Source organism: Pituophis catenifer, unplaced genomic scaffold (genome assembly GCF_029215685.1).
Source record: "Pituophis catenifer annectens isolate HBS135680 unplaced genomic scaffold, rPitCat1.0.hap2 SCAF_1, whole genome shotgun sequence".
In the NCBI taxonomy this organism is placed as follows: domain Eukaryota; kingdom Metazoa; phylum Chordata; class Lepidosauria; order Squamata; family Colubridae; genus Pituophis; species Pituophis catenifer.
In genome coordinates, this window is record NW_027256881.1 from 2,645,854 (window position 1) to 2,665,530 (window position 19,677).

Below are 19,677 nucleotides of genomic sequence, written 5' to 3' on the forward strand. Positions count from 1 at the left end.
CCTGAGTCTCCGGAGAAGGGCGGCATATAAATCAAATTAAAAAAAGAAAGGAAAACAATCAACCCATGGAACAGAAGTTGCCTTCAGAAGTTGTGGGAGCTTCATCATTGGAGGCTTTCAAGAAGAGACTGGACTGCCATCTGATGGTGTAGGGCAGAGATGTCAAACTCGATTTCATGGAGGGCCATATTTATTTATTTATTGGTTCGATTTATATGCCGCCCTTCTCCGGAGACTCAGGGCGGCTTACAATGCGTTAAGCAATAGCCTTCATACTTTTGTATATACCTCCTTAGTAGGGCTTTTGGCTTTTGGTGTTCTTTTTTATACAAAGTCAGCTTATTGCCCCCACAAACCGGGTCCTCATTTTACCTACCTCGGAAGGATGGAAGGCTGAGTCAACCTTGAGCCTGGTGAGATTTGAACTTGCAGTAATTGCAGGCAGCTGGTGTCACTTAACACCACTTTAATCTGCTGTGCCACCAAGGCTCTTGGTGTTGTGTTTGACACAACATTGGGTCAAACTATTGGGTTTGACACAATATTGTGTCAAACTATTGGGGTTGTCTTTGACCTCGGAGGGCCAGGGTGGGCGTGGATTGGGTGGGCGTGGACAGCATGACATCACTTGTGTTGGGGCAGGGGTGGGCTCTACTTACCTTTACTACCGGTTCACATCGTGCCCGTGTGCGCTCTTCTGCGCATGCGCAGAAGCTTCTGTGCATGCACAGATCACTTCGGGTCAGTGGGCGGAGCCTCCCATCGGTTTTACTACCAGGTTCTATACAAACGATGGAAGGAGTTCTGGAGGAGATTATGCTAGAAATTAGCCAAATAAAATATGCTGGAAGTCAGCCAATAATGTTGGGAGATTGGGAGGAGATAATATTGGGAATAATCTCAAAAGAGTTGATAATTTGGAGAAGAATAATCAATATGTTCTTGTGATAAAACTGTGTAATATGTGGGATATTAAATTGGAAAGTTCAAGATATTTTGATTTGATAAGAAGGATCAAATAATTAAGATGTCGATAAAATTGTGTTTTATAAATTTTAACAAGATGGAGTTGTATTGAAATTGAACTTGATAATCTTGGTGATGAAATTGTAAGGTATATAATTAGAATAAGAGAATAAGAGAATAAGAGACTAGAATATTGTTAATAACTATTTGGATATTGATGAGATATAGATACAGAGATAATGAGTTAAAATTAAATTTGAAGTTAAAACTGTATTGATATATCAGATTTGTTTAGATTAAAATTTAATTTTAATGTTTAATTTAAAATTATTATATTGACAGCCCTGCCTGGCGGAACAACAGGGTCTTCAGTGCGCAGCGGAACACCCGGAGGTCGGAGATCTTATGCATTTCCGGGGGCAGTTCATTCCACAGGGCTGGGGCTCCCACAGAGAAGGCCCTCCCCCTGGGTGTCGCCAGCCAACATAACTTGGCGGATGGCACCCTGAGGAGACCCTCTCTGTGGGAACGGACTGGTCGGTGGGAGGCTATTGGTGGCAGAAGTCGGTCTCGGAGGTACCCGGGTCCTATGCCATGGAGCGCTTTGAAATGGTCATATGTCATAAGAACCGTGGTTGTGCAGCGGTTAGAATGCAGTATTGCAGGCTAACTCTGCCCACAGTCTGGAATTTGATACTCATGGCTCCAAGTTGACTCAGCCTTCCATCCTTTTGAGGTGGGTAAAATGAGGAACCAGATTGTTGGGGGTAAGAGGCTGACTCTGTAAACCGCTTAGAGAGGGCTGTAAAAGCACTATGAAGAGGTATATAAGTCTAAGTGCTATTGCTTGGGAAGGGTAGGGAAGGGAAGGGAAGGGAAGGGAAGGGAAGGAGGGAGGGAGGGAGGAAGGAAGGAAGGAAGGAAGGAAAGAAGGAGGGAGGGAGGGAGGAAGGAAGGAAGGAAGGAGGAAGGAAGGGAGGAAGGAAAGAAGGAGGGAAGGAGGGAGGGAGGGAGGAAGGAAGGAAGAAGGAAGGAAGGAAGGAAAGAGGGAGGGAGGATTTATTCCTCTCTCCCTTCCCCTCCATCTCTCTCTTCCCCTTCCCCTCTTCCTTCCTCTTCCCTTCTTCTCTCCCCCTCTCCCTCCCTCCCCCTTCCTTTCTCTTCCCCTTTTTCTCTGCCCCTTCCCCCTCTTCCTTCCTCTCTCCCTCCCTCTTCCTCTTCCTCTCTCCCCCTTCCCCTTCCTTTCTCCCTTCCCCTTTCCCCTTCCCCTACCCCTTTTTCTCTCCCACTCTTCCTTCTTCTTCCCCTTCCCCCTTTTCTCTCCCTCTTCTCCTTCCCCCCTCTCTCTCCCTCCCTCTTCCTCTTCTTCTCTCCCCCTTCCCTTTTCCTCTTCCCTTTCCCCTTTTTCTCTCCCTCCCTCTTCCTCTTCTTCTCTCCCCCTTCCTCTTTCCCCTTCCCTTTCCCCTTTTTCTCTCCCTCCCTCTTCCTCTTCTTCTCTCCCCCTTCCCCTTCCCCTCTTCCTTTTTCTTCCTTCCCCCTTCCCCCTTTCTTCCCCTCCCTCCCTCCCTCCCAAGTTTTGGGATGCAACTCCCAGCCATGCCAAGAAGCTGAAGATACGTATTTAGTAATAAAATGAAAATGCTGACTCCCCCCATCCTGTTGCTTGGGGTGCCTAAAAATGCATCAGACTCTCAGGATGCTGAAATGGCCATGGAGAGACTGCAGCTGAAAACTGGGGGGGTGGAGGGGGTGGGGCAGGGAGATGGGGAGCCCTCCACGATGCCTTTTTCCCCCCTGGAAAAGGAGGTGAAAATTGGCAGGTGCCTCTAGCCGGTCGACCCATTCTGATTTGTGGCACCCAATGTTATTCAGAGCTGTTACGGGCACAGCTTGCAGCTTAAATGGCACCTCGGAGGAGATGCAAGTTTTTCATTTGTTCTCCAGCAAAGAATTTCAGTTGTATATATTACGGTCGGACTTCGGCTCGCACTATTTATTTTACAGCCCTCTTCTACAGAACATTATTAACTCCAACTTGTCTCTTCTGTATGAAGTCCATATGCCGAAGCTTAATTTTAAATGCCATTAAAAAGCACTTAACATTTAGAATATTTCAAATCTTGGCTCCTTTAGTAGCTTAGATGTCTGAGGGTTTGGATAGGGCCGGGTGGGTAAAAGAGAGAGGAAGCTGTTGTAACGGGGCTCTCATAAATATCCTTGTGCAATCGTCCAGCGCTCTGTTTATAATTGTTCTGAACACACTTTGTGTCTGGCCTGTCTATGTGTGCCTGATTTTAGAAGAGTTTCCTAAAGCTTAGTTTAAAAAAATAACAAAAACGGCAAAGGCGAAGAAATCTTGACCTTAAAAATTAAGTACTGTATTGTCTTTTCTCCACTTTTTTTTCTATTCTGCCTCTTTTCGGGAGGGAGGGGGGGAGATTTACAGATTTAACAGAGTTGGAAGGGACCTTATAGGTCATCTAGTCCACCCCCCCGCCCAAGCAGGAGACCCTACACCACTTCTGACAGATGGCAGTTCAGTCTCCTCTTGAGAGCTTCCAGTGATGAAGCTCCTGCAACTTCCGAAGGCAACTTCTGTTCCATGGATTGATTGTTCTCACTATCAGAAAACTTCTCCTTATTTCCAGGTTGAATCTTTCCTTGTCCAGTTTCCATCCATTATTCCTTGTCTGGCCTCCAGGTGCCTTGGAGAATAGCTTGACCCCCTTCTCTCTGTGCCAGCCCCTCAAATATTAGAAGATGCTGTCATGTCTCCCTGTTCCTTCTCTTCCCTACACTAGCTATGCCCAGTTCCTGCAACTGTTCATTGTATGTTTTAGCGTCCAGTCCAGAGGTGGTATTCAGCAGGTTCTAACCAGTTCTGGAGAACCGGTAGCAGAATTTTTTTAAAAAATCGTTTTTATTCAACGTTTACATCTTTTAAATCTTAGTTACACTTTTACAGCTTTCCAATACCAGCATTTTTAGTAATATCCAATTTATATTTCAGCCAACTATATACATACAATATATTGTTTGTTACATGCTTATTCATATAATCAATACATTTTATATACATACCTGTTACACATTAAATATAACATTTCATTATAATATCTTCTCTTTTGTTATACACTATCCATTAATTTTAGATTCCTTTTCCAGCCAATCATACCATCTGTTCCATGTTTTCTCTCTCGGTAGCAGAAATTTTGAGTAGTTCGGAGAACCGGTAGTAAAAATTCTAATTTTAAGTCCCCTAATCATCCTGGTTGCACTCTTTCTAGAGTCTCAACATCTTTTTTATAGTGTGATGACCGAAACTCGATGCAGTACTCTAGGTGTGGTCTTTCTAAGGCTTTATAGAGTGGCATTAGTACCTCCCTTGATCTTGAAGGGCAAAGATCTCAAACTGCATGCAAAAATTGAAATATGGAAGTGTATTTTTGCAGTTGCGTGTCTAATGGTTTAATAATCGGTCGTTCCTAAAGAAAATCCACCCTGGCTGTTCTTTGGAAGGACAGATCCTGAAGCTGAAATTCAGATACTTTGGCCACCTAATGAGAAGAGAGGACTCAATGGAGAAGACCCTGATGTTGGGAAAGACGGAAGGCAGAAGGAGAAAGGGACGGCAGAGGATGAGATGGTTAGATGGAGTCATCAACACAACAAACATGAATTTGGACAAACTGAGACAGGAGGGCCTGGCATACTATGATCCATGGGGTTGCGAAGAGTCGGACGTGACTTACCGACTGAACAACAAAATCTAATGGGTCTCTCCCACAACTTCTGAAGGCAACTTCTCTTCCATTGGTTGATGATTCTCACTGTCAAGAAACTTTCTCCTTATTTCCTCTCCTTGATTCAGTGTCCATCCATTATTCCTTGTCTGGCCTTCAAGTGCTTTGGAGTCGGACGTGACTTACTGACTGAACAACAAAATCTAATGGGTCTCGAAGCTATGAATAGAAATCAAAGGAAAACCCTTTTTTATGGTTCTCCCTGTGGGAAGAAATGAATCACATAGGAAAGTCTTGGAAACGTACCGATTATCCTCATTTAGTGACAACAATTGGGACTGCCATCTCTGTGGTTAGGCGAAGCGTTTGCTGAGTGAGGAATTCCGTCATTTTGCGATTGTGGCTTTCTTTGTTCCAGTTCTTACGTCCTTTGGAATGATCACCCCAACACTGGGATAATGAACAAGAAGAGAATTAATGTTTGTATTCATCCGAGAGAAAGGGATTGCAAGAGAGTAAGCAGGCACATAACGGGGAATATCGAAAGAACTGCTTTGGTGCCAGCAGCCCCGAGCACACAGCCCAGAGGTGGGCTTCACATAATTTAACAACCAGTTTGCCGCAAAAATGTAAGCGTGCTTACCGCGTGTCCTATTTAACACAGCAAAATAGGACAGCATAATGCCGACTACCAGTTTGCTTGAAGTGGTACGAACCGGCTGACTCCTACCCCTGATACAGCCTGATGTATTTATTTATTTGTTTGTTTGTTTGTTTATATATTTTTGATTTGATTTAATTTGATTTGATTTGAAATATATATATATATGTGTGTGTGTGTGTGTGTGTGTGTGTGTGTATTCTCTCTAGCCAGGTTCCACCTACGTAAACCAAGATATTATGCAGCCCTAGTTCAGTGAAATCACAATTCACTAGTTCACTAGAACTAGGGCTGCATAATATCTTGGTTTACATAGGTGGAACCTGGCTAGAGAGAAATACACATAAAACCTACGAAAAAGAAAGAAAAACATATATATATGTTTCTAGAAGCACGAAGCCGAAAACACCAGCCTGAAGATGACGAATGAGACTTCGTTGAAACATCGCCAAGACACTTCCAATTTTAAGTGGGAGAAAACCCGAATAACCAAAGACCTACATACAAATACCAACGAAAACCTCAGAATATATATATATTTATATATATATATAATATTTATATACAGATAGATAGGGCTGGTAGCTCAGCAGACTAAAAGCATTGTGATTAATACCAGCTGTCTGCAATTACTGTAAGTTCGAATCTCATCAGGCTCAAGGTTGACTCAGCCTTCCATCCTTTCTAAGGTAGGTTAAATGAGGACCCAGTTTGTGGGGGCAATAAGCTGACTTTGTATAAATATAAAAAAGTATGAAGGCTATTGCTTAATGCATTGTAAGCCGCCCTGAGTCTCCGGAGAAGGGCGGCATATAAATCAAATTTAAAAAAAAAAGATAGATATAGATATAGATATAGATATAGATATAGATATAAGATTTATATGGCCACCCATCTAAAGCAACTCTGGGCAGCTTACAACAACTCAAAAACCAATACATAAGCAATATTAACAATTAAAGAAACCCTGTGCTGTAATTGTCTCCCACAGTGGGCTCAGCTACCCTCCTTCCGGTTTTTTACCCATGCAATCCCAGATTCTCGGTAAAAAGCCAGGTCTTAATGGCCTTCTAAAAAGGTAGAAAGGTAAGGGCTCGTCAAATCACCGGGGGGGGGGGGGGGTTGCACAAGGTAGGGACAGCCATGTAAAAGGCATGCTTCTGAGAGCTCACTAGGTGGCAAGATTTCAGAGAGGGGATCTGGAACATGCCTAGCACATCATATCTAGTGAGACGGATATATATTTTTAGGGAAAGATGTCCCTAAGTATCCTGATCCCCTGCTTTGTAGGGCTTTAAAGGTGATATCCAGTACTTTGAATTGCGCCTGAAAGAAACCTGGAAGCCGCTCATACAACAAAGGTATAACATGGCACCCAATATCATGCATTCTGCTATGTTCTGGACCAGTTGTAACTTCCAAGAGGTCTTCAAGGGCGGTGCCATATAAAGTTCATTGCAGTAATCCACAATCCAATGTGGGCCTGCTTACTCTCTTAAAAATCCCTTCCTCTCCAATCTCTCTATTCTGCAAGGGGGAATATAAAAGAAATTATTACACATTGGCATCCTTCAGTCTCAAAAGACTCTGGTATCGTGCTCTGGAAAGAGGTCCTAAAACAGCATCTAGTGTGACTAAAAAGGCCAATTCGAGAGTGGCCATCCCTTCCACACTGAGGGCAGATACATTCTGTCCCCTGCCCAGCCTCCATATTTCGCTGGTTCCGGGACTGCCTTTTTGCCTCGGCCTGCCGAACAAGTGTCTCTTCGAATTGGAGAAGGCCATGCTGCGTCTTTAGCCTCCAAGCTGAACGATCGGAGGTCAAGGTTTCCCAGTTGTTAATGTCCATTCCCAGGGCCTTTAGGTCCCTCTTGCAGATATCCTTATATTGCAGCTGTGGTCTCCCTCTGTTGTGGCTCCGTCCTCCGAGCCTATCTTATCGGAGGAAGAAGGCTCCGAACATGAAGGAGAGGAGACGGCCAGGCCTCCCTCTCCAGGACCCTCCTCTCTGGCAATGCCTCAGGTGTCTCCCGAAGGAGAAGAGATTGGCCAGGAGACAGGTGTTTCCGAGCCGTCGGATAGTGACGAAGAAACATTGTGGTTGGACCCACGCCAGCGTCGGAGAGACAAGCGTGAGCCGCAGAAAAGGAGGTGTGCCAGAAATTAAGCTGAGTCACTGGACCACACCCCACAGGCTATAAAAGGGAGTGTGGTGGCCATTCGGATTCTGTGACGGACAAAGCTAATCTCTGGTGAGGCACTTGCACCTTCGAGTACACCTATTTGCCGTGGATTTAATTACAAACTGGACTATTCAAACTGTGTGTATTTTTGTCTGTGTTATCGGAGTAAAAGCTCTTGGCAGGCAGCCACGGAGTTGCTGCCAAGTTCCTTATCACTGACGTTGTGTGTTTGAAGAGTTTATTTAACCCTCGGCTGGCTGGCTGGTTGGGTGTGTGCATGGTACGGGGACAGAACACCCTCTGAGACGCTTTCCCTGCACTAATTCTCCATCCAGGAGATCTTTCGGAATCCGACCATTGGCCATTCTCACGACATGCCCAAGCCAGCGTAGACGTCGCAGTTTCAATAGTGTATACATGCTAGAAATTCCAGCACGTTCCAAGACTGCGCTATTTGGAACTTCGTCCTGCCAGGTGATGCCAAGAATTCGTCGGATATGAAAGGTGTTCAACTTTCTCTCCTGCCGTGCGTAGAGGGTCCAAGACTCACTGCAGTACAAGAGTGTCCTCAGGACACAGACTCTATAGACCTGGATCTTTGTATGTTCCGTCAGCTTCTTATTAAGCCAAGTTCTCTTTGTAAGTCTGGAAAATAACCGCTTTACCAATACATTTATCCAGCTCAGTATTTAAAGAGAGAGTATCAGAGATAGTTGAGTTGAGGTACACAAAGTCATGGATGGCCTCCAGTTCTTGTGCAGAGATTGTAATACAGGGAGGTGAATCCACGTCCTGATCCAGGACTTGTGTTTTTTTCAGGCTGATTGTTAGTCCAAAAGAAATTATATATTATATAAATTATATTAGGCGGGGGGGGGGAATGCGGGGTGGAGAGAAAGGGTAAAACGGTGACCATAATTGTATAATCAAAGCCCTACTGCTCTTTAATGTGTGTCACATGTGCATTGCACTGAAAAAGGGGTGTGTGGCTTCAGTTGCAGGAGTTTTTTGACTTCCTGCCCCAATGGGCATCTTTACTTCCTAGTAGTTGATATAAAAATTGATGATGCAAAAAATTCTGGGAATGATCATCGGTATGAAGTCACAAAAAGTTGGTCTATAACCCGGTTTGTTTTTCAACGTGTCTAATGTTGATTCTTCTTCTTCTTCTTCTTCTTCTTCTTCTTCTTCTTCTTCTTCTTCTTCTTCTTCTTCTTCTTCTTCTTCTTCTTCTTTTCTTCTTCTTCTTCTTCTTCTTCTTCTTCTTCTTCTTCTTCTTCTCTTTTGCCTTTCTTTTACTTTTTCTTTTCTTCTTCATCTGTTTCTTCTTTTCTTTTACTTTTTCTTCTTTTTTTCTTCATCTGTTTCTTCTCCTTCATCTTTTTCTTCTTTTCTTTTGCTTTTCTTTTACTTTTTCTTCTCTTCTTCATCTGTTTCTTCTTCTACCTTCTTTTCTTCAACTTTTTCTTCTTTTCTTCTTTTTCTTCTTTTCTTCTTCATCTGTTTCTTCTTCTTTTACTTCTTTTCTTCTTCACCTTTTTTCTTTTCTTTTACTTTTACTTTTTCTTCTTTTCTTCTTCATCTGTTTCTTCTTTTTCTTTTTTCTTCTTCTTTTTCTTCTTTTCTTTTGCTTTTTCTTCTTTTCTTCATCTGTTTCTTCATCATCTTTTTCTTTTTTCTTTTTCTTTTCTTTTACTTTTTCTTCTTTTCTTCATGTTTCTTCTACTATCTTTTATTCTTTTCTTCATCTTTTTCTTCTTTTCTTTTTCTTTTCTTCTTCATCTGTTTCTTCTTTTACTTCTTTTCTTCTTCACTTTTTTTCTTTTCTTTTCTTTTTTTATTTTCTTCTTCATCTGTTTCTTCTTCTTCATTTTTTTTCTTTTTCTTTTTCTTCTTTTCTTCATCTGTTTCTTCTTTTCCTTTGCTTTTCTTTTTCTTTTTTCTTTTCTTCATCTGTTTCTTCTTCATCATCTTTTTCTTCTTTTCTTTTGCTTTTCTTTTACTTTTTCTTCTTTTCTTCATCTGTTTCTTCTTCTTCTCCTCCTCCTCCTCCTCTTTCTCCTTTCTCTTCCCTCCTCCCTATTCACATCCTCATCACCTCCTCCTTCCTCTTCTCCTCTTCTCCCTCTCCTCCTCCTCCTCCATCCTCATCTCTTACTCTTACTCTTTTCCCTTCTCCTTCTTCCTCCTCTGCCTCTTCCCCCTTCCCACTCCTTCTTCCCCATTTCCTCCCTCTTTCCTCCCTCCTCCTCCTCCCTCTCCTCTTCCATCCCCATCTCCTCCTCCTCCACCTCCTGTCCCCCTCCTCCTCTCCATTTCTGTCTCCCCCTCTTTCTTCTCCTTTCTTTCATCTTTTCCATAAGGAGGATGTTTCCAAGCTACAAAGTGAAGGTAACTGGGATGAATCCCAAGACGAAGTACATCTTGCTGATCGATATTGTCCCGGCAGACGATCATCGATACAAATTCTGCGACAACAAGTGGTACGTGATCAACGCACGGTGATTTATTGATTTGCTTCTTTATTTTTTTTAATCCCACCTTTATTACTTTTTTATGAATAACTCAAAACAGTGAACACACGCAATACTCCTCCCTCTTCCTATTTCCTCCACAACAACAACCCTGTAAGGTAGGACTGAATTACTCTTGCACTGAAAACAAAAATACCCGACTAATGTCCGCATCTTGCACTTACGACTGTCAGCATCCTCATAGTCACCTGATGAAAATTCGGGCATTTGCCAACCGGCAGGAATTGACGGCCACTGCAGGCTCCAAAGGTCATGTGGTGTGGTCACCATTTGCAGCCTTCCCAGCCGACTACAGGTAGTCCTCGACTTACGACCACAATTGAGCCCAACATTTCTGTTGTGAAGTGAGACATTTCTTAAGTGAGCTTTGTCCCATTTTACGACCTTTCGTGCCACGGTTGTTAAGTGAATCCGGCTTCCCCATTGATTTCGCTTATCAAAAAGTTGCAAAAGGGGATCACATGGCCTTGGGACACAGCAGCGGTCATAAGTATGAACCAGTTGCCAAGCATCTGAGTTTTTCATCGTGGGGCTGCTATAAAGGTCGTAAGTGTGAAAAACGGTCACAAGTCACATTTCCCAGTATCGTCGTAACTTTGAACGTTCACTAAATGAATGGTTGTAAGTTGAGGACTGCCTGTACTGACCGGGGAAGCTGGATTCACTTAACGACCATGCCATTCACTTAACAACTGCAGTGATCTGCTTAACAATCGTGGCAGGAAAGGTTGCAAAATTGACACAACTCCCTTAAGCAACAGAAATTCTGGACCCAATTGTGTTTTGTAAAAGTTGTAAAGGCAAGTCCTCGACTTACGGCCACAACTGAACTCAACTGCTCAGCGAGACTTGTTGTTAAGTGAGCTTTGCCTCACTTTATGATCATTCCTGCCACAGTTGTTAAGTGAATCACTGCAGTTGTTAGTAACCCTGGTTGTTAAGTGAATCTGGTTTCCCCATTGACTTTGCTTGTCTGAAAGTCGCAAACTGGATCACGGGATCCCGGAACACTGCAATTGTTGTAAGTATGAGTCAGTTGCCAAGTGTCTGGATTTTGACCATGTGACCGTGGGAATGCTGCAACAGCCTTAAAAATGGTCATAAGTCGGGGTTTTTTCCCCAGTGCCGTTGTAACTTTGAATGAATGGTTGTAAGTCGGGGACTATTTTGGGGGAAATGTTGCTCCGTATGAAAGTTTTGTACGAAAAAAAAAGGAAGCTGGACTTTTGTCGAGGTTAGCTAGCTAGCCGCCTTGCTGAATTGATAAAGAGAGGCTGGGAAATTTATGGAATATAGAATAACAGAGTTTGGAAGGGACCTTAGAGGTCTTCTAGTCCAACCCTGTGCTTTAATTTAATTTAAGTTCTTGTGTTTTTTTAAAAAGTTTTTTATTTTTTAGACAAACAAACATTTAATACATCAGTTGTCTCTTCTCTGTGACATCTCGGTGTTATCTTCCAAAGTTCTTTCTTTTTCTGTATAGGTGTCATTACTTCTATCTTGATCCTTATCCAGTCCACAATATCAATATCAATTATATCTCTTCTCCAACCAATAATGAAAATCATTCCATATTTTAAAATATTCTGAGTCTTCTCTATCTTTAATCATCAGAGTTAATCTATTCATTTCTACATAATCTAAGATTTTTTTTATTACTTCTTCTTCCAAAGGTATTTCCAAAATTTCCAATTTTGTGCATAAACAATCCTTGCAGCTGTTATTACATGTATTAATTTAAGTTCTTGTATCGTTTTGAACATAGGATGGTGGCAGGAAAAGCTGAACCTGCGATGCCCGGACGGTTATATGTTCACCCTGACTCTCCAGCTACTGGAACTCATTGGATGCGTCAACTTGTGTCTTTCCAGAAGCTAAAACTCACCAACAACCACTTAGATCCCTTCGGACACGTAAGAGAAATTTCCTAACGTTTCTCCTAGCCTCACTCTATAAACACTGCCATCTGATCACCCGTGACTAGAGGAAACTACCAAGGATGTCACCTACCTGGTAATAATGTCCCTGCAAAAATGATATCATTTCCGCCATGCAAATTTAGAGATTTACAGATTAACAGAGCTGGAAGGGGCTTTAAAGGTCATCTAGTCTGACCCCCTGCCCAGTAGGCCCTACACCATTTCTGACAGATGGCAGTCCAGTCTCTTCTTGAAAGCCTCCAGTGATGAAGCTCCCACAACTTCTGAAGGCAACTTCTGTTCCATCGCTTGATTGCTCTCACGGTCAGAAAATTCCTCCTTATTTCCAGGTTGAATCTTTTCTTGATCAGTTTCCATCTATTGTTCCTTATCTGGCCTTCGGGTGCTTTGGAAAATAGCTTGACACCCCCCCCCCTTTCTGGGGCAGCCCCTCAAATATTGGAACTCTGCTATCAATCAGCATAGAGCTGGAAGGGATCTTGGAGATCATCAAGTCCAATCCCCTGCTCAAACAGGAAACCTTACTCTACTTCAGACAAATGGTTGTCCAATCTCTTCTTTAAAACTTCCACTGTTGGAGCATTCACAACTTCTGGTGGCAAGTTGTTCCACTGATTAATTGTTCTCACTGTCAGGAAATTCCTCCTTAGTTCTAAGTTGCTTCTCTCTTTGATTAGTTTCCATCCGTTGCTTCTTGTCCTGCCCTCAGGTGCTTTGGAGAATAGCTTGACTCCCTCTTCTTTGGGGCAGCCCCTGAGATACTGGAAGACTGCTATCATGTCTCCCCTGGTCCTTCTTTTCATTAAACTAGACATACCCAATTCCTGCAACCGTTCTTCATATGTTTTAGCCTCCAATCCCCTACTTTAACTAATCAAATTAATTCTGCCGATTAATTCTTTTGGAGATATTTATAAAACCCAGTAAGGTTCCCCTTGATGAAGGCCCTTTGGGTACCAAATAGGAGAAGATAGAAGATGTTTTAAGTGCTGCACACTTTTCTTTCTTTCTTTTTGGTCAAATCTCGAGCTGCAGCAAAAGAGTTAAAAGTAACCCTCACGCGAGGCTCAGAAAATCCTAGCTTTCCATTCTCCCACAAAGAGGGGAGAGGGTGAGACTTCATCTGGAAAATGTCATCAATAAAAACTGCATTTTGGAAGGTATAGGATGCAGTGGCTTCGGTGGGTAAGGTTATACATTGGAACCAGATTTCAAAAGAAAGTGGGGGGTCCATGGCCGCCCAGGCCACCGCAGCCGAAAATGGAACTTGCGAAGGCCGTGGGCAGCACTCTCAACTCTGTTTTCGCTGACAGACGGTTGCAGGAGGCCGTCACAGCTGAAAATGGAGCTCGGAAACCTGTTTTCACTGACAGAGCGCTCAGGCCACCACAAGAACCCCCCCCCAACACAAGTGACATCGAACTGGCCATGCCCACCCTGGTCCCCCAAGGTCAAACAACCCTGATGCGGCCCTCAATGAAATCGAGTTTGACACCCCTGGGTTACAGTAATAATGGATGCATCATTTAAGGACCAAGTTGGTAGATCATCCTCCTGCCTAAGGTGGGACTAGAACTTGCAGTCTCTTCGTGATTGGTGCAAAGTCACCCAGCCATCTTTCATATCTAAGATAGGACTAGAACTCACCGTCTCCTGGTGATTGGCGCAAAGTCACCCAGCCAGCTTTCATATCTAAGGTAGGACTAGAATTCACCATCTCCTGGTGATTGGCCCAAAGTCAGCCAGCCAGCTCTCATATCTAAGGTAGGACTAGAATTCACCGTCTCCTGGTGATTGGCCCAAAGTCAGCCAGCCAGCTCTCATATCTAAGATAGGACTAGAACTCACCGTCTCCTGGTGATTGGCCCAAAGTCAGCCAGCCAGCTTTCATATCTAAGATAGGACTAGAACTCACCGTCTCCTGGTGATTGGCGCAAAGTCACCTAGCCATCTTTCATATCTAAGATAGGACTAGAACTCACCGTCTCCTGGTGATTGGCCCAAAGTCAGCCAGCCAGCTCTCATATCTAAGATAGGACTAGAACTCACAGTCTCCTGGTGATTGGCCCAAAGTCAGCTAGCCAGCTCTCATATCTAAGATAGGACTAGAACTCACCGTCTCCTGGTGATTGGCCCAAAGTCAGCCAGCCAGCTTTCATATCTAAGATAGGACTAGAACTCACCGTCTCCTGGTGATTGGTCCAAAGTCAGCCAGCCAGCTTTCATACCTAAGGTAGGACTAGAACTCACCGTCTCCTGGTGATTGGCCCAAAGTTACCCAGCCAGCTTTTGTGTCCGAGGCAGGACTAGAACTCATTGTCTCCTGGCTTCTAGCTTGGTGCCTTTACCACTAGACTCAACTGGATTTCAGGGCTGCACCAATCCCAGAGCAACACAATCACCTCTTCGAAATCAAAGCCAACCAACTCAATGGTTTTAAAGTTTTATTTATTTATTTATTTATTAGTTTTATTTTTTTATTTTTATATGCCGCCCTTCTCCGGAGACTCAGGGCGGCTTACAATGCGTTAAGCAACAGCCTTCATACTTTTGTATATTTTTATACAAAGTCAGCTTATTGCCCCCACAAACCGGGTCCTCATTTTACCCACCTTAGAAAGGATGGAAGGCTGAGTCGACCTTGAGCCTGGTGAGAATTGAACTCGCAGTAATTGCAGGCAGCTGGATGTTAAATGCTGCCTTAGTAGGAGGCATTAGCACCATAGCGTTCCAATGATTTCTTTTAGCAGAAGGGTCCACGGAGATTCTCTGTCATCCAAGTCATGGTGGCCTCAAAGGTACTTTTTCAAGAGGCAACTGGACTTTCTTTGTTTTTCTTTGAAGATGTTTCACTTCCCATCCAAGAAGCTTCCTCAGTTCAGCAGAACGACTTCAAGGAAAAAAAAAGGAAGAAAGTCCAATTGCTTCTTTAAAAAGCACCTTCGGGACATTTAGCAGAAGAGGCTTTATTGGTAATTCTCTTTTTTCCTTCTCCTTTTCCTCCCACAGATCATCCTCAATTCCATGCACAAATACCAGCCCAGGCTGCACATTGTGAAAGCGGATGAAAACAACGCATTTGGGTCAAAGAACACAGCTTTTTGCACTCACGTGTTCCCAGAAACCTCTTTTATATCCGTGACATCCTACCAAAATCACAAGGTACATCTGTATTTCTTTTTTTTTGCTTTGTGAATTCGATATATAGAATAATAGAATAACAGAGTTGGAAGGGACCTTGGAGGTCTTCTAGTCCAACCCCCTGCCCAGGCAGGAAACCCTACACCACTTCAGACAAATGGTTATCCAACATCTTCTTAAAAACTTCCAGTGTTGGAGCATTCACAACTTCTGGAGGCAAGTTGTTCCACTGATTAATTGTTCTCACTGTCAGGAAAATAAATGTGATGATGCAAAATAAAAGTGAACAAAGTAAGATTTTTTAGAACGTCTATTAAATCTGAAGCGGTCAATTCTTCTTCATCCCAGCAAGCTCATGTGAATGATCACTCTCAAAAATATAAAGATTTCTTTTTCCACAACTGCCTTGCTTATTTCCACATGTGCAGGCTGTGTGCAGTCCAGAAATTTATCATAGACAGTACAGTATATTCCACCCCCCCCCCCCGCCGTTTCTCCTGATCTTATTTATGCATTGCATTTTTAATGGGATAGTACTGGGACAAAATTAAACGAAAGCAAAAAATTTCTCCCCCCCCTCCCTCTCTGTTGTTCTCTCTCTTTCTCTCCCTCCCTCCCTCCCACTCTCCCCCCCTCCCTCTCTCTAGAGTAGGGTATAAATAAACTCAAAACTAAATTTCTCCGTGAAATTCAGTTCTTGGTGACTTCATGGAAAAATGGATTTTTTTTTTAATTTGATTTATATGCCGCCCTTCTCCGGAGACTCAGGGCGGCTTACAAAGCGTTAAGCAATAGCCTTCATCCTTTTGTATATTTATACAAAGTCAGCTTATTGCCCCCACAAACTGGGTCCTCATTTAACCTACCTTAGAAAGGATGGAAGGCTGAGTCAACCTTGAGCCTGGTAAGATTCAAACCTGCAGTAATTGCAGGCAGCTGTTTTAATAACAGGGTGTTTTAAACCACTGTACTACCAAGGCTCCTATTTTTGGCAACAATCTGGAGATAATTGCCATTCATTGTTTTGATATTCATTTCAGACTAGGTTACAGCGTTGGGATTTTCTCCTGAGCTTCCCCAACCAATTATTAATCTGGTCTGATTCTGTTTAGGTTTTATTTCCCCCAAAATGTTGAGGATATCAAACCTGCTCTCAAAAGGTTGAAAATTAACTGCCGAATAATCCTAGGATTCTCTGTATTGGGGAACATTCTCCAGAAATTGTTCTATTTATTAGTATTCTTATTCTTTTTAATGTTGTGCACTGCCTAGAATAGTGGTCCTTAATCTTGGTGACTTTAAGACGGGAGGACTTCAACTCCCAGAATCCTTTAGCCCAGCCATCAAGCCAGAAGTCCACTTTAAGCCAGTCTTCCTCAACCTTGGCAAACTTTTTTTTTTTTTTTTAAATTTGATTTATATGCCACCCTTCTCCGGAGACTCAGGGCAGTTTACAATGCGTTAAGCAATAGCCTTGATCCTTTTGTATATTTATACAGCTTAAGTCAGCTTATTGCCCCCACAATCTGGGTCCTCATTTTACCAACCTTAGAAAGGATGGAAGGCTGAGTCAACCTTGAGCCTGGTGAGATTCGAACTTGCAGTAATTGCAGACAGCTGGTGTTAATAAACTTCAGAAATAAAGAACAGAAATTAAATTTTTTAAAAAGGGATGATCAAAGCAAACAATTATAATGAAATAGGGGGGGATTTTATAAAATCAGTGTTGGTGGAAGGCAAAGGGAATAAACCTACTCAAGAATATATGGTGTTTTGGAGGGGATAAGGGCACAGTTGGAATATATGGTATATCTTTTAATTGATAATAAAATATAATATAATATAATATAATATAATATAATATAATATAATAATATAATATAATATAATATAATATAATATAATATAATATAATATAATATAATATAATATAATATAATATAATATAATATAATATAATATAATATAATATAATATAATATAATATAATATAATAATACAATGCAATGCAATGCAATGCAATGCAATAGATGAAGAAATATAAGGGGGAAAAAATGGTCTCCGGGGCGTGGGAGTGCACTGTAATATTTGTTTTGGGTTTTTTTCCTTTTTCCTTTTCTTTTTCCTTTTCTTTTTTGTATTTAGATGTATATGTATTATGTTTGTATTATTTGTATATAAAAAATAAAAAAATATTTTAAAAAACCACATACCTTGGCAACCTTCAGGTGGGTGGACTTCAACTCCCAGAATTCCCCAGCCAGCCATATTGCGGATTTTTAATGTTGTAACCTGCCTAGATTCATCTATCTGTGAGTTGGGCGGCCATATAAATTTCTTTAATAAATACATATATAAAATCTCTTGCCGTTTGAACATGAAGGAAAAGTGGAGCCTTTTGTAAGGTGTAAGGAAGGTGTCAGAAGTGGAATTAGGAATTTGGAACAGAAGCTATTGGAAAAGATTTGTCCATTGTCCTTGTCCATAGATACCTTCCAGGTCAAAAAAGTCAAAATGGCAGCCAGAACTATGGGGTTCAAGCCCCACACTTCAAAGAACTGCAGAACCTGGACCGCATCGTTGTAGCTGCCATCTTGAGTTTTTTTGACATAAGCAAAAGAGGGCGGGGCTTTGAGCATCTGGAGAGACCAGGTGATTAAAACCCCACCCTCCCCAGGTGATTCAAGGCCTGCCTTCTCCAGGTGTTTGAGGCCCCGCCTTCTCAGGTGGCTGAAGCCTCACCTTCTCTAGATGATTAGGGGCCCACCCTCTTTGAGTGTTTGAAGCCCCACCCTCTCGAGATGATTGAAGCCTCACCTGCTTCAGGTGACTGAGGCCCCACCTTCTCAGGTGACGGAAGCCCCGCCTTCTCAGGTGACGGAAGCCCCGCCTTTCCAGATGATTGAGGCCCCACCCTCTCGAGATGTTTGAAGCCCCACCTTCTCCAGGTGATTGAGGCCTCACCTCTTTTATTTGTGGCAAAACATGCAAGTCAGAAGTTACAACAATGTGGTCCAATCTTTTGACTTTTTTACCGTCTCCTGTGTTGCTTTCTTGAAATATTGTGGAAATTTGGCATAAAGACAGATGTTGCATGAACCAAGGAATCTGGAGTCAGGAAAAAAAAAGGAAAAATGTTTGACCAATCAGGTTCCAGAGCTGGGCCTGAGGTGGCTTTCCTTCACTTTCACCTTGCAAGATCCATTTAAAAAAAAAAAATCATTTTTTTCCCTTAGTGGTAGTCCTCGAGTTATAACCATTCATTTAGTGACCGTTCAAATGGCAACAACACTGAAAAAAGTGACTGATGACCTTTTTCACACTTACGCCCAAGGCAGCATCCCCATGGTCACGTGACCAAAATTCAACCGCTTGGCAACTGACTCGTATTTATGACGGTTGCAGTGTCCCGCGGTCACACGATTCCCTTTTGTGACCTTCTGACAAGCAAAGTCAACGGGGAAGCCAGATTCACTTAACGACCATGGGACTAATTTAACAGCGGCAGTGGTTCGCTTGAACGACGACGGCAAGAAAGGTCATAAAAATGGGGGCAAAACCCACTTAACAACTGTCTCCCTTAGCAGGTGCAAATTTGGGGCTCATAAGTTGTGGTCGTAAATCGAGGACTACTGTAATTCTTGCTTTTTTACTTCACAAGGAGGCACCAACTAGAGCCAAAGACAATGAAGAAGGAAAGGGGGAGGGGCTGTGTTTTTCCATCCATCCCCAATTTAAGCCTGAAATCTTTTCACAGAGAAAAAAAATCTGTTCCTGAGGGGGGTTTTTTCCCCCACTTTTGATGCTCTGCTTTTTTTGGCAGCCGATTGTTATTTATTTGCTACCGTCCATCAACCGGGAGTCAGAAAGTCTTCCGGATCTTCTGACCCTGGTGGATCCAGGCCTGACTCCCTTTTTTACGGGGCCACACCGGGCTTTAAAAGGAGACCTCCAGATGCCTCCAGAGTCCTGCAAAAAAGAGGATTGCAAGCTTTAAAGAGCCATTAAATTTATGGGAGGAACTGGCCCCCTGAATTTTTTTATTTTTTTCTCCCCCCCCTTGCTTCCTGATGAAATCTAAAGCGCTGGCTTTATTAAAAAAAATCCTTGACAGGCACAGTCAAGGATGGGCTCGGGTCAATTTAGGAAAAGCCAGACCGGATACAGAGGTGGGGTGAAGGAAACCAGGCCTCTCTGTGTGTGTGTGTGTGTGAGAGAGAGAGATCCTACTTTAGCAGAAAACAGACAGAAAAAAATATTATTATTATAGCTTTATTGATTAGCCTATAGGGCAGACCATATCAAAGCACAAGGTTCAAACACATATCACATTATAAAAATGTACGCAAACGATGAAATAAAAATAAATAATAATTGAGGAAGAAATTGAAATGAGAATAAAGATAATTAGGAAATTGCGGCTGCTCGAATACCACTTTAGATTGAACTGAAAAGGGAAACAACAGGAGAGAGGGGAAGGAGTAGAGAGAGAGGAAGGAGAAGAGAGGA

The 19,677-nt window shown here is 42.6% G+C and overlaps 1 protein-coding gene across 1 annotated transcript in view; it reads left to right on the top strand.

Moving 5' to 3' along the window:
• Positions 1-19,677, top strand: part of TBX4 (T-box transcription factor 4) — a 55,409-nt gene that overhangs the window by 19,806 nt on the left and 15,926 nt on the right. The window contains exons 3-5 of the mRNA XM_070945059.1: positions 9,917-10,036; positions 11,853-12,000; positions 15,037-15,189. Of these exons, the coding sequence (XP_070801160.1) occupies positions 9,917-10,036; positions 11,853-12,000; positions 15,037-15,189 (421 nt within the window). The remainder of the gene's footprint in view (positions 1-9,916; positions 10,037-11,852; positions 12,001-15,036; positions 15,190-19,677) is intronic.